The 15354-nt window shown below is 41.8% G+C and overlaps 1 protein-coding gene across 1 annotated transcript in view; it reads right to left on the bottom strand.

The window, feature by feature from the left end:
- The window catches only part of Antxr1 (ANTXR cell adhesion molecule 1), a 206607-nt gene that overhangs the window by 102899 nt on the left and 88354 nt on the right, over positions 1–15354 (bottom strand). The window contains 2 exon segments of the mRNA XM_033764479.1: positions 5084–5162; positions 6551–6620. Of these exon segments, the coding sequence (XP_033620370.1) occupies positions 5084–5162; positions 6551–6620 (149 nt within the window).

Here is a 15354-nt window from a genome sequence, read left to right as displayed (position 1 = left end):
GGTTTATCATGTACTCAAAAGGGAGTATGCCTCTGAATCAGAAGAAAATAACCTATTTATAAGCCACAAAGCATGTATAGCAAATCTTTTAATGGGACAGGCAGATCTTTACTTGGCAAGGAAATAGAATGAGGTCAATAAACTAATAAATAGTTGTAATTTCTTGATAGGTTATTATGGACTTGAAATTCATTATATATATTACCTTTAATCCTTATTTTAATCATGCAAGATAGATTCTGAGACAGGCTAAGTTAACTTGCCCAAGATCTCTCTAGAAAGTGAAAGAGCTGGGATATGAAATCAGGTTTTTTGACTCACTCTCCTGAATTCTTAATTCCTCAATGATGCTATAATCATAGTACAGTGGTACTTTCTTGGATAATTCTAGGTGGAGTTTGTTCAGTTTTCTCTTCAGTTAGAAAGAGTTTCTCTGAACAGTGAAGCCACTTGGGTCTTCCTAAATTTATTTGACCTTGTTGCTTTTTGTAGCCAAGCTGTTTTTATTATAAATTAGAGAGAAACAACAGGGTTCCCCATTTATTTAGAGTTGATTTTAGAACCTCATGTCTAAAGTTAGATCTCATTTTTTTCCCTTTGCAGATTGTGATTTTTCTAACCTGGCAACTAATACAAATCAAGTCCCAATCACAGTTAACAGCAATGAGCACTAGCTATGCCTCACTGTCACATACTGGGTGACCAAGATCAAGGGAGTGGGATGTTCCTCCTATAAGAGGAGTAGTGTCCAACTTGAGAAATGGCCCTTAATCATAAGGCACCAGAAATCGATACACAATGCAAGGAAAAGAAGTAACAGGGTCACAGTTCTGGGAGAGACCATGGACAAACTGTGCCAGAGACATTTCTAGCCCTGCTAGCCTTTGTTTTCTTTAGCAAATTGCCTCTTGCCAGTTCTTCAGCGATAGTTATCATTTTTCCAAATCATCACTCAGCCATTACCTCCTCCATGGAGATCTCATGATTTTTTCTGGCTCCACGCTTCCCTCCCTTCTCTGAAATCTTGCAGTGATGGTACCTGACTCACACAAGCCTGTTCTTTATTATATACTCTTTTGTAGGCTCCTTGGGTTCATCTGTCTAATAGTAACATTGGAAGAGGCACAGTATGAATGAAAGAAATACTTGCTGAAAGATTCCTTGAATTTTTGGACTCATTGGCTGGGAAATTACAGAAAAGTAAACTATTTAATTAAAAGAAGACAATCTTCATGACAAGTTCTTTAAAGTATAAACTTTGCTTGCTTTTTTATTATGAGTGTAGATTTTTTGGATATCAAAGTTTATCTCAACATATGGCTAAAGGAGGGGAAGAAGAGTGGGGACACTTAAGACTACGGAGATGAAGTGTGCTGAATGTGCTGGTCAGAGACGACTTTGGATATGTGACCATTTTCTATAGTCATGGAGCTCAACACAACTTGCCATTTGTATAGGAATCTTTTAGCTCTTGGATGGAAAAAGCTCTTTCCCGTAAGTCTTCATGAATTTCTGCTTCTGGAAGGGGCAACACGGATCCTGAAAGCTTGTGACACAGCTGTCCAAATGGGCACCAAATGAAGTGAGAAAAATCTCAGCTACAACTTTTAAAGTGATTTTTGGTTCCAGGTGATGGACTGGGAAGGCTGTGACTGGTTTTGACAAGACTAACCTTTTGCTCAGGCTCAGGAGATCATTTTTGATCTAAAAACTGTGTCTTCTAAACAAACACAAACCCATGACCTTACTTCATCTTCTGGATGACAACGCCTTCTGCCCCTATCTCTGTTTTCCTCAGTGACAGTTTCAGTCTTTAATTTGAGGTTCTGCATAGGGGCTGGTTTGGATTGCAGTTTTTGTTTTGCAGTTTGTTTGTTTGAAAATTAGTCTCTTTTTCTGGGGGATACTGGTCTTGTCTGCACCCTTCTCATCGCTTGAGGTTGCTTGATTAACAGATATGGACCCCAAAGGATCCAAACTGTCTCAGACATTCTCCTTTGTTATAATAAACTCTGAACTGAGGATCCCACTCTTTAGGACGACTCCTAGTTAGTTCAAAAATTTTGATTAAGCTTCTAGGATAAAATAACTAGCATGTATTGGGCACTTACTCCCCTCCAGGACTTATGCTGTGTACTTTACATGTGTCATTTCATTTAATGTTCACAATACTGCAGGAGACTTAAACCATTATCATCTTAGTTTTATCAGTTAAGAGACAGAAGCACAAAGGGACTAAATAACTTGGCCACATGAGGTCACACAAATAGTAAACAGGAAAACTAATCCTCCGATTTTCCCTCTCATCCTTAAATCTCCTTTTCCTTCAGTCTTCCTCTTGCCTGTCAGAGAAGGGCAAGTCCATCTTCACAGTCCTTGAGGCCCAACTCTCAGGACCATCCTTGAGCTGTATCCATCTTTCAAGCCACACCCAAGGCTTCCAGAAATCTCATAGCTCTACTTTTTAAGTACAACTGACTCTGACCACCTCTCTCCAACTCCATGGCCTTCTCCTGATTCAGGCCACAACCACCTTTTGCCTGAAATGTCGCCAGAACCCTTCTAACTAGTTGTATTGTTTCTTGTCTATCCATAGGCCATTTGGCAGCCAGAGTCATCTTCCAAATGTAAGTTAGACCATGTGGATCCTCTGCTCAAAAACCCAAGTCTTTACAAGGCCCTGAGTTCTCCATCCCTAGTTACCTTATTTTCTGCTGTTGTCTTCACTTACTTTCTTCCAGAGACTGACTCCTGGCTTTCTTGCCCTTCCTTAGACACGGGAGTCTTCAGGGTCTCAGCAATGGGACCCTTAGGTTAGAACATTCCATCTTCCTCTATCCTCCTGCAGCCTCACAGTTCATTTAATTTCCTCGCTGTCCAGGTTTCTGTTCAAATGCCATGTTGGCAGTGTGTTCATTACCCTATTCACTTTGGAATCCACCTACCCAAGTAGTACCAATCCCTCTTGCTCTGCTCTATATTTCTCATGTAGCATATGTTACCTTTTGTTATATTTCCTGTTCACTATCTACTTCCTCTTGCTCCCCCAGATTTCTGCCTGCTTCGTTCTCTAATGTATCACAGAGTGCCTAGAACATTGTGATTAATGAATATTTATTGAATAAATGAATGAATTTGGATCTCAAAGCTTAGATTGCTTAGGATTTTTTCTTGTGAACTAACACAGTACTCTCAAGTGAGAGGGGAATAGTGCAGACTATACACAAGACAGTCTTAATCAGGGATCAAATGAACAGAAAACTTGTGACATGCAGTCGGATGATGGCAATAGAAGATGTAAGTGGGGGCTGGAGTGAGCTGGGAAGATGCAATGGGACTTTACTGGGAATTCTTTAATTTTGCAATGCATTGGTAAGGGGACCTTTTTTTCTTTACTTAGAGGCCCAGATTTAAATTTGTAGCCCTGAATTTGTCATACCACAAGCTTAGCCCTAAGACATTTCTCTATCCCATTTCTCCTGCCCTTGTGGCTCAATGACGGTGACTATTTCTCTGTGGTATAGTCAGACATAATGAAAAATGCAGGTCCACACTGTTGGATAACTTAAAAGCTGGGAGGAATCTGGAATGCAGTTATTAGATTTGGAATATTTTAATCATTTCCTGCAGGTTGGCAGGTTTCAAAAGTCAATTTCCAAAAGAACGAGGCAGGGTACATTTGAAGAAATTTCACTGCTTTGTCGGGTGTGGTGGTGCATGCTTATAATCTCAGCACGCAGGAGGCTGAGGCGGGATGATTGCTGTGAGTTCGAGGCCAGCCTGAACTACCTAATGAGACCCTGTCTCAAACTACAAAAGAAAAAAAAAAAGGAAAAAAAAAGCAATTTCACTGATTCTACCTGTTGTTTAAAAAATTTTTTTGGTGGTGTCCTGTCAGGTATTTGAAGGTTAACCAGACATTGGAGATATGGACATTTCTCAGTGCTGACACTTGTCTGTGACAACCTTAGTCTCTTCACTATGATACTAGCTTAGCTAGCTTTCAAGAAAATTGGTTTGCCTGTTCATTTAAAAACCAGACAATTTGTTTTTACTTCATCCAGTGTCAGGGAATGCAGTTATCACTTGTTCACTTGTAATGGTGTTAAGGACAATTCCAATTATCGAGGGATCTTCCAGAGGCCAATCAGGAAGTAACTACTGCAGCCACGTAGCTGACTATCAGGACAAACATCTTAGTTGCTTGAATGGTCCAATGAAGAAAGTGCATTTGGTTAAAGAAAGTAAATATCCTGACAATGGTTATTGTGGAAATGCTCATGGAGAGGTAGAGTTCTTTGTGAACGCAGCCCTGACTGCCCCTGACACACTCGGCTCTGAGATGCTGACCATGAGCTACAGCAACGACTGAGGCTGCACACAACAAGCGGCCAGAGAGGCCTTGAAGCCGCCAAAGCCAGGGATTCTGACTCCAATCTCTTTTAAAAGCTATCCAGGGGATTTCATAGGTAGGCAGAAATAACAACAACCTAGCATGAAGGACCCAGAAAAGGGTATCTATCTGAGGAGGTGGCAGGGGGAACGCAGTCACCATTCTTCCTCCACCAACTCTAACACAAAGCTCCTCTCCCATCAATTTCCCATTTCCCCTGGATGATTTCCCAATCACAAACAAGTTTCAGTTTCTTCTATCCTAAATAAAACTTCCTCTGTCATCTTCTTCCAGCCAATGTCCATTTTCCTGCTTGCTTTTAGGAGAAAAAAGCCCCTAAGATGTATTTCCTGACTATATTGTCCAACTCCTTTCTGCTCATTCTCTCTTAAGTCCACTCTATCCAGGCTCCTGTCTCTCAGTACTGCACAGACGTAGCCCATCTCACTACATGCAGACCAGTGCATCCAGGACTTCCCTCAACACCGGAGACGGGGATCCTGGAGGAGCTGCCACAGAGATTCCTTATACCTGTCTGGCTCAGCCTGAGACTGGCCCAGCAGTGCTGGGGATCCAAGTCAGTGAACAGAGCAAAGGACCAGAGAACATTGCAGGGATGCCTTGGAGAAGATGGTACTTAAGAAGAGTTACTGACAATGAACTTTTGTATGGGGAGAGGTTATGACTTACACAGTGTGTGGTAGTGATGATAACAGAGCTAGAGATGAAGGAGAGACCATCATTCATGCTGACCTGGAGTGCTGCTTTCCTGCAACAACAAGAGAACCAGAGAAATTCGGCATGGTGTGCAATGAGCAACAGGCGGACAGCCCTTTGCTTCTAAACTGAGGCTGCAGATTCTTCCCTGTGAGGCCTCAGTTTTCTCCTCGGAAATTGTGGAAGACAGACTCTTCCGCTGCTCACCTCTAATATCTAAAGAGATGACAGGACATGCTAGGCTGGCGTATCAAGGCAAGGGATTCAGACCTTGCATGAGTGGACAAAGCTCACTTCTGTTTAAGTTACTTGTCACACACAGTAGGACAAAGTACTCTTAGAAAGTGATCCACATCAACAGGGCAAAGTGGAAGCTTGATATTCTGCCCTCATTACCTGGACTTTTGGCAATCTGATGGAAGTGGCTTTGTTACCATCAGCAGAGCCAAAGAGGTAAAGCAGCAGATAAACTCCTTTGCCCTCTCTCGCCTCCCATCTATAAGAACTCACTGAAACACAAGCTCACATTTCATTGCACTTTGAAACAAGAACAATGGTCTAGTTTATAGGATCTGTGGTATCATAGGTAGATGTTAGGTACCTGGAGCTGGAGGTCTTTCAACAGGAACTAATATTTGGAACCAGAATTTGGATGAACAATTTCTACTTTTTCCTCTTTAAAGCTGCTATCCTATCTCCAGCCTGTTATAGACATAGTTTTCGAGAGACTGTTTTCTGTTTTTTTGCACCAACACTGTCTCTCTTTCCCCATATAAATTCTTTTGTTCAGGGTGCTACTTCTCTTTCTTCTAATGAATATTTTGATTACTTATCATGAGCATTTATTATAATGGCATGAGTTGTTCTCCATCAGTTAGTTCAGGGAGCTTTGGGAGAGCACCCTTGCTCTGGGGGGGATACAGAGGAACACTGAGTAGGGGCATTAGAGGTCTGAGTCTGAGGTCTCAATTGGTTATGAACTCACTTTACCTTTCCAGGCCTCCTTTCTGAGTTTCCCTGTCTCTAGGGAGTTGGTAGCAATCATCTAATGGGACACTACTGATGATGGGATGAGGCAATATGTGAGAACTTTCTAGAAATGTAGTGGTGATTAAGTCAGACAGAGCTGGGATGGAGCCCAGTCTCTCCCACTGACTACTGTGTGACCTTGAGAACGTTACTCAAATTCTTTTGGCCACAGCCTTCATGTCTGTGTAATAGGAATGTCTGTTCACAGGGGACTGGGAAAGATGAAAAGAGACTTTCTACACAGCACTTATCTGGTGTCTGCCTCACTGTAGGCACCAGTACCATTATTCCTGGGGGAATCTGGAGAAAAGTCCCATTCTGATAAGGGAGCAAGATGTTTTCTTTTCCCTTTGTCCCTCTATCTCCTCTTTACCCCTTGGGTGAGAAATTAAGTTTCTGGTGAAAACTTACATGCCAACTTCTTGTAAGATAGGTGCTGGACACAGTAAATAAGTATCTTCCACAGCAAAGGGCTTCTCATCTGTAAAGAGGAAGTCACTGGATTAGGAGGGAGGGAGGCAAGGTTATTATTTCAAATTCAGTGAGTTCTAGAGACATCAACGAAGTCCAGGGAGACTCAAGAAAAACAAAAAGCTTTCTGAAATATAAATTACTCTTGTACTATAAAAACCATTAGCAGTGAACTCTGGGGCTTCTGTCAGACTGAACATGTCTCCTGACCCCCTATGTCCAGTTGAGTCAACTGGTGAACAACTAGGGACTGAACTCTTGTGATACATTTGGAGTTCACGTTTCCCTTAGAAAAACTAAAATAGAAATTCCATTTGATCCCACTATCCTTCTTCTAAGTATCTTCCCTGAAGAGTTAAAATCATGGTATTCCAGAGAATAAATGCATACCCGTATTTGTAGCAGCATGCTTTATAATAGCTACATCTTGGAAACAGTGTATATGTCCATTGACAGATGAATGGATAAGGGAAATACTGTATTTATATGCAATGGAGTACCATGCTGCCATAAATAAAGTTAAATTTGGGGCATCCCTAGGTAAACAGATGAAACTTGAAAACATAATGTTAAGTGAACTAAGTCAGACACACAAGCTTAAATATCAGTTTTTCTTATATGAGAAAATAAAAAATATATGAATGCATGTGTATCTATACACACAAAAAGCAAAATAGAAGATAGGGAAATAGGATGCAGGGAGAAGTTCAAATAATTCCCCAATTCACCTATTTTGCTGTATCAAAAATATTATAATATATATATGCTAATATATTTCATCTATACTACTAGTTTCTCTTACTTCATTGACAATAAAGTTTTGTGCTATTATCTGTTTACTTCTTTGTAAGAGAGAATCTTTTTCTCTCTGAGTACTTTGAAGATAATGATGCACAATTGTTATTTTATTATTTGTTATAATATTTTGTTTTATTTTTTCACAAAATATAAACAAAGAGATAATGGAGGAGAAACACAAAAGTGTTAGACTGATGTTACCAGCTTTTTGTCTAAAGTCTACTTTGAAAGAGAAAGGAGTGGCTAAAACCAACATCATTGGCACCTTCAGGGTGGCAATGATGTCACAGAGGAATCCAGAACAGGGCTACACTTTAATGGAGAAATGGCCAGGAGGGATTCCTGGTGGGGAACCAGCACACACAAAGACTGGGCAAACAAAAGTCTGTCCCAGGGCGGGAAGTAAGCAGCACTCGAGGAGATTGGAGCTGAAGGGTGGATCCAAGTTCTGTAAGTTGGCTCAATGAATTCGGACTCGGTGCTAGAAGCTATGAGAAGAACTTTGGCGGGCTTCCGGGCAGAAATGAAGTGACAGCTTCAGAGGATTTAGCAGATGCGGTAGTGGAAGAGGGATTACAGTGGGTGGGTGGGGGCCTGGAGGTGGAGAAAGTGTTGCTCTTTTCTCAAAGCATGGCCAAGAAAAATCATAAGTGGCTTTAAGCTCAAGGTCTTTAAGAATTTCATTGTATTAAGGTTCTGGGCCAGAGGCAGGGTTGTGAAGTTAGTATACCCAGCAGATAATAGTCATGCCTTCATGTCCCAACTTTTATTGTGTATGCATACTGTCCAGAAAACTGTGCTAGGACCTGTCAGTAAGAGCTGTCTTTTTAATCAAGCTGTAATGACCAATACCTATAACTAGAAGATGCAAAGGGACACAGATATTTTTGGAGGATGATATTCTGTTATTGGCCTTAGCTGTGAAATTGCAATCACTTATGGCATGTGTGAGTCATGACTGTAGAACACAATTGACACTAAATGCTTGCCTGAGTGGAGATTAGGAAGCCTTGTATCCTAATCCTAAACCCATTCCTGGATTCTTGAGGCAGAGTCACCTGTGAGGGGAGTTAGAGGAAAAACCTGACAGCTGAGCATAGGAAGACAATGCTGTCAAAAGAAAGCTTGTGAAGGGCCGGGGATTTAGCTCAGTGGTTCGGTGGCCTGCCTCACAAGTGCAAGGACTCAAATTCAATCCCCGGTAGCAAAAAAAAAGAAATCTTGTGAAAAGCTAAGAAGGCTATTTCAAGCCGTTTGTGCATTCATTCATTTAGCAAATATTTACTGACAGTCTCCTATATGCTAGAAGTACAGGCTTTGGTAATAAAAACAAGGGCCCTTCTTTAATGAATTTTACAGGAGCTGCAGCAGGGATAGTAATTCAACATGTTGCTTTTTAGAAAAAAATATTTTTAAGTGCTTACCATGTGCTAAGCAGTATGGAGGGCTTTCCATGAATAAATGAGATGAAACACCTCACCCCAGGATGTGATGTAATGCTAACCACGCGGATTGGTATTTAATTGTAATTATGACAAGTACACACAAGGGGAAGGAGAGGCTCATGCTACTCTGGGGCCAGGTGGTCAGGAGATGCTTCCTGGGAAGATGCTGTGTCAGCTGAAACCTGGAGATCAGCTGAGGAGGAAATGGAGTGGGAGAGGAGGAGATATTTCAGGGACCGTGAGGCAGGAAGGAGCCCAGACCTCGGCAGAGGTGAAAGGCCACTGAGGGTGTTGAATGTGAGTGGAATGGACAATGGCTCAAAATGGGACTAGAAAGGCAGCAGGGACACATGATCAGGGTTGTACAGGACATGGTGGAGTTTCTGGTATTTTTCCTAAAAGCAAAAGGGTACTATTGGAGCTACTCCCTTATATTTAGATCAGCTCTCGGCAGATGATGAAATATACAGGAATGGGGAGGCTGTGTTGTGTAAAATATTGAAGTCTATGATGACAGTAGTGAGTCATGCAGTGTATGCATAGATCATTACTATTTTCAAGACATTTTCCTGGCTATGAAAGCAAAGACAGCCAGTCTCACCTGGCACATACAGCTTGGGCTCTTCTAGGCACCTCAATACATTAGGCAACGTTAACTTTCCTGCAGTTCTCTTAGGCAGGACTCTTACTGTCTGCATTTGAAAGGTGAGGAACACACACTCACAGACACAGACTCAGTGCTACACAGAATCACTTAGATTTGCACCCTGGAAGTTTGGCCGCAGAATCCTTGTTGTCTAACAGGCCGTTCCACTAACCTTGATGGGAGCTACGCTTTGTTCCCTCCTCATGACAGCTTTTGGAGCTAGACAGGACAGGAAACATCAGGCTCAGTTTTTAGATACACAACGGAGGCTCAGAGAGACAACAGTGACATCTAGTTGCCCAGCAAGTCAGAGGTAAAGCCAGAACTGGAACAGAATTCCTCTGCATTATGCTTTCCTTGCTAAGAGACTCCATTCCAGGAAGGGCTTGTATTAGGGAAGCAACCAAACACAAGACAGGCAAGGCTGACTGGAACTCACATGTATTTCCTCATGGCTGTGGCTTGTCCCATGGCACATGCACTAGGGTAGCCACAGAGCAGCCACAGGAGGCTCCGTGAGTCTGGGCTGCATTCTGAGGGAAGAGTCGGGTCAGGTTGCCAAGGACATCCCAGGCAGCACATGGCAATGACATAGCTCCTGTCTCCTTCTTCCATTCAAACTGAAAAGAAGGGCAAGGAGGAGTGTGATCTGGACAAGCAGACACATCTTACTCTGCCTCTCCTTTCATTTCTGTACCTGCTTGGGAGAGCACCTATTTCTGGGGCAAAGCAGAGTACAGTGAGCTTTGTACCCAGCTGCAGGACAGCTCCATTGCCTGTCAGTCTGTCAGCCTCCAGGGCTTGTGGGCTTGCTCTGCGGAGCTGGCATTTTCTGCTCTGAGAGAGACTGTTAGGTTTGGAGCCTGTTTTCACTTTACCACAAAAATGAGTGCCCCCCCTTCTCTCTCTCTAAACAAAGGAGGGCCATTTGGTTTCCATAACTCGGGTCACCTGACTCTTTCCTGGAATGGCCACTTGGGAAGCAGGGCACAAAGCCTTCCTCCCCTGATCCTACGCTGAGCCATGCCTGGCTCTGGGGTCACACCAGGATCGCTGTCACCTCTGCCAAAGCTGGCGTGTTGTTGGTTTATGGGGCCACAATCCTCTCTGCGAACAGCCGGGGCCCATGACTCTCTGCCCACGGGCAGCCATTTCACTGCTCATAACAGTGAGTGCTTGGGAAATGGACACCAGCTTGGTCCAGCCTGCTTGCCTTTTGTTTGCAACTGGGGAGAAAATTCAGGAGCAGAGGGAGTTTGACACCAGAAGTTAAATGAAATTCTTAGATGATCCTGATGTGTAAATTTCCTTGTCCATTTCCAGAGATGTGCACATCCATGCCATAGGTTAACCTAAAGCATCTGTTATAGGAACCTGATAATCAAACAAAACTTGATTTAAATCACGATTTGGGAATCAGTGAGAGTTATTACATCTCACGGCCAGAAACCCTACTCTGAGAGGTAGATATTCTGGAAGAAAAGCACAGAGGGCACGCAGGGTCAGAGGACACTTGGGGGCCTCTCAGCTCTCAGTTCAAGTCACAGAACTTCACCTTACTACTGAATGTCTCAAGACAACTTCATGTAAAAATGGTGTTGATGACATCATTACACACAGTTGTGTGGGAAATGAGTCAGAGTGTACGAAAGTACAAAGCACAATACTTGGCACTGAATAAGGACTCAGGAAATGTTGCTGTACTTTATTACATGGGTGTCCAAATCTTCAAAATAAACAGTATAGCCATGTGGCTTAAAGTCAAAGGAATTGAAGATTACAGTTTTAATGCTTGGTTTCTTACATTGTCGTATCACACTAGTATCTTTTTAGACATAAGGAATTTCACCTGTGTTAATATAGATACACACATATACATACATATGTACATATGCCACACACACACACACACACACACACACACACTGATTTTGTGTTAATATTATATAGCCATGATCTTGACTGATGCTTCTACACCCATCTGAAAGAAATACTATTACTCTTATAAATAGTTTGGGAAAGTGAGGATCAAGAGATTTTCTTTTGTTACCAGGGATCAAACTCAGGACCTCTTGCTTGTGAGGCAGTCAGAAGAACCACTGAGCTAAATTCCCAGCCTTCAGAGATTTTAATGAATTGAGTTGAGTTAGTACTACACCACTAGTAAGGATCAGAATTGGAATAAGAATCCAGGTTTTGTTGAAATGACTTACTGTATGCATTCCAGAAACTGAGTTTCTTTTTTTTTTTTTTTTTTTGGTACTGGGGATCAAACTTGGGTCCTAGCACTGGCAAGGCAGGCAGTGAAACCACTGAGCTAAATCCCTGGCCTGAAACTGAGGTTCTTTGTACAGATCACTTTGAAGGTGAATGGTCAAGCCCTTCAGTGGCAAGGCTAGCACCACCAGAAACCAGGCCTTCCAAGAGAGAGGACTAAGCTTGAAGAGGTAGGTATGTGATAAGTGCAGGAATCTTCTGAGAGGTCCCAATGTAACATAAACGAACCTATGCTACAGAACTACAGACTTATATGTATGTGTACATTCCTGGGTTTTATCCTTGGGAAATATAATCCTTTTTACATTGGTGAAGAAGGGAGTTCCCAGAATTCCCCGCTGTACTCTGATGACTGTCTAATGGATTTGGGATAAAACTAGGATTAAAATTCGTTAGGAGTTCAAACATCAATCAGAGTGAATCTTTTTATGGGGCTGATTAAATAATTTAAATACTTTCCAAGTCTTGGCAACCTTTTCTTGATATAAATATTTATTTCTGGCAAAAAGGAAAAAGAAAAATAATGCCTACTCTTATCTGGGGGAGTTTGTTGAAACCCTCCCAAAGCTGATGTAAGCCTCAAAGTAGGTTTACATTCCTACTGTGACATTTGCATTAGGTAGTGGGAAAAACAGGAGAGGTCAGGGACTGATTGAGCTCTCCCTGCTGTTTCTCCCAATGTCTTCTGAGATTAGGGAACATGTTCATGGATACCAGAGCCAAGTATAACTGTTCAGCACCAAATTATCAGCTGGTTTGAGAATGTGGCTGTAAATTATGGGAGAACAGACAAGCTAGAGTTAGGCTGGATGTTTCCACCTTCTAACAATCTTCAAAAGTAGCTGGCTCTGGAAAAAAGCTAGACTTTTAAAATATTGTGCAAAAATATGAAGTGCAAATATATTCAGTAGAACTTCATGTTTGTGAAATATAAAGCATCTGGGTTGTGCCTTCTGGAGCCCCATCCAGAAAGAGGTGATCAATTGTCCTACTGGGGCTGCTTCAATCATGATTCACAAGCTTACTTCACAGCTCAACGGGACCCACTGGTGAGAGTCAAAAGGAACTAACGTTTCTTGGGCAGTTACTGTGTGTTAGGCCCTGGGCTGGAAGGCTTTCATAGATGGGTTTGGTAAAAAGCCAAGGATTTGTCTGACAGAAGACAGTAAACTCTATATTAGGGACAAAGCAGGAATTTTGAAAGTAGAGTGTTTCTACTTGGAAAGGCTCAGCAGCAGTTGTAAAGCCAGAGGAATAAGAAATGATTAACATAGAATGGGAAAAGAGGGTAGTAAGTGAGGGAAGTTGGTCCAACTTGAGAAAATCTTCAGAACGTAGTCTGTCCACTGTAAAGTCCTCTTCTACTCAGATGAAGCTAGGAAAGATCCCTTTAAAGCGGTAGAACCAGGCTGGTCACTCTCCTTTCCCTTAGACATGACCTGTACCCTCCCAACCCTTCACTGGCGTGGAGTTATAGGGTTTATTTGGTGGTCCTTGCTGGCTAACTGTCATGAGATTAAAAGGTAATCTTGGCCAATAGCTTCCAAGTAAGTTCCCTGAGTCTAAACATGACTATTTCATTAGTTCCTATATGCTATTGGTAGGCAGGATGTGTCTTTTGCTTTCTCATGTTCTGTGGGGCAGGCTGAACCAGGATGGAGAACAATAAGTACACAAAGAGCTTATACTATGGAGATCCATCATGGCTCTGCTATGCACTGGTGATGTAAGCTCTTCATGCTATTCGCAACTCATAGCTCTCATCTAGAAATGAGAATAATACACATTTCATGAATTGTTGTAAATTTCAATGTCATGATGTTATTCAGTGCTGAGTACACAACACATACTAACTGTTATTAGTAAGGTAGGGTAGTGTTGGCTCATCATCTGTACAACACAAGATGTGAATGAGTTTGTAAGCTGAGTGGTCTTGCAACTTGTCCATCAGGTTATGCATAGGAGTCTTCCATTCAAGTAGGACCTGTGGACATGTGTATAGTGCAGTGATTCTCAAATGATATTTGCCTGTCAGGGAACAAGTGATAATAGCTGAGACAGTTTTCTCAGAACTGGGGAGGAATGATATTGATATCTATAATGCACAGGTCATCCCCTACCCAAAACAAAGAATTATCCAAGACCAAGTGTTAATACTACTGAAGTTAGAAAACTTGGCATAATGTCTACTTTGGTTCATATTCTTTATTAGATCATTGTATGAGAGCCTACAGGTATTACTGTGTGACTTAGAGCCCCCAGGGCACTGGTATAATGTCCAGAAAAGTTCAGAGATGTTATAAGATGATGAGCTGAGAAGGGAAAGGCATAACGGTAGAAAGACCCTGGAAGACAGATCCTGGATGGAGTAAGGAAGAGTGTTTCTTGGTAAATTCTTCCATGCTTGTTTAGTTGGATGCAGTGGTAGATAGCATAATAGCTGAGACTTTCTCCTTGATGGAGCTTTGTATTGCACTCTAGAAGTGGGCCTTGTGCTATGATTGCAAAACGTGGGTTGGAAGGCTGCAAGGTCAAAACACCTTACACATAAACACTGACATAGGACTCTGAGATGAGGGCAGTCCCAGAAGGAAACAAAGTGGGTTATCTTGGTCATTGTGTTCAAGAGAATCAAGACAATCTCATGGCCCCTGAAAAAGAGGCAGTAAAAGGGGAGAGACCATGAGTCCATTCTAGAGGAGCACAGATGCAGGCACAGCCACCCTGACGATTTCTGTCTCAACTGCCCGGCTTACACTTTCCCATGTCCCTCACAAGGCTGTGATCTCATAGCTCTGGGCAGCAGTTGTCACCTCAAGTAGTCTGACTTCTCAGGGCATAACTTATCTGTTCATTTTTTATTGTTATTTTTTATCAATCACCAATGTAATATATATTTAGTGTTAAAAGTCTGGGAAATGCAGAGAAATTGAAAAAATTTCAAAATCCTCGATAATTCTCAGTGATAAACATTGTTAATACCTTGGTGTGTAAAATTTCAGAATTTTTCCTGTGTACATATATTTCTATGTAATTGGGATTATCTTGCACATAATTTTACGGCATTTAACGTTAATCTCTATCTGTTGGTAACAGAGCCTTTTGTATTTTGCATGAAAGCTAAATGAAAGTGACGAGTCTCAGGGCTCTTACAAAGCATTTTCTCCTCTCGGTAAAGACATACCAAAAAAATTCTTGACCACTGACATTTGTAAAACTTACAAATTATCTTCTAAGCAAAGTGTTAGACTTTTAGAATTTTGTAATCCTGAGGTCAGAATAACCGCTACACTCATGGCACCTATAATTTACTAAGAATTCATGTGATTTTTTAAATCTCTGTTTTGTTCTTGGTAAAGGACAATTTAGGATTCATGCACAAGCTATGTGTCCTCTAACACACAAACTCTTGTAGCTGTGCAGTTAGATTTGGAAAGATTTTACCTTTGGAATTGGGATGAACGGGCAAGTTTACCAAAATGGCTAAAGGTGGGCTGGGGATTTAGCTCAGTGGCCACTGCACCTGCCTCACAAGGTCCTGAATTCGATCACTGGTACCAAAAAAAAAAAAAAAAAAA

The sequence above is a fragment of the Fukomys damarensis genome, unplaced genomic scaffold (genome assembly GCF_012274545.1).
Source record: "Fukomys damarensis isolate Sample0158 unplaced genomic scaffold, DMR_v1.0_HiC HiC_scaffold_2, whole genome shotgun sequence".
Taxonomy (NCBI): domain Eukaryota; kingdom Metazoa; phylum Chordata; class Mammalia; order Rodentia; family Bathyergidae; genus Fukomys; species Fukomys damarensis.
The sequence above is the reverse complement of the archived record's forward strand: the minus strand, read 5'-3'. Positions and strand labels throughout refer to the sequence as shown.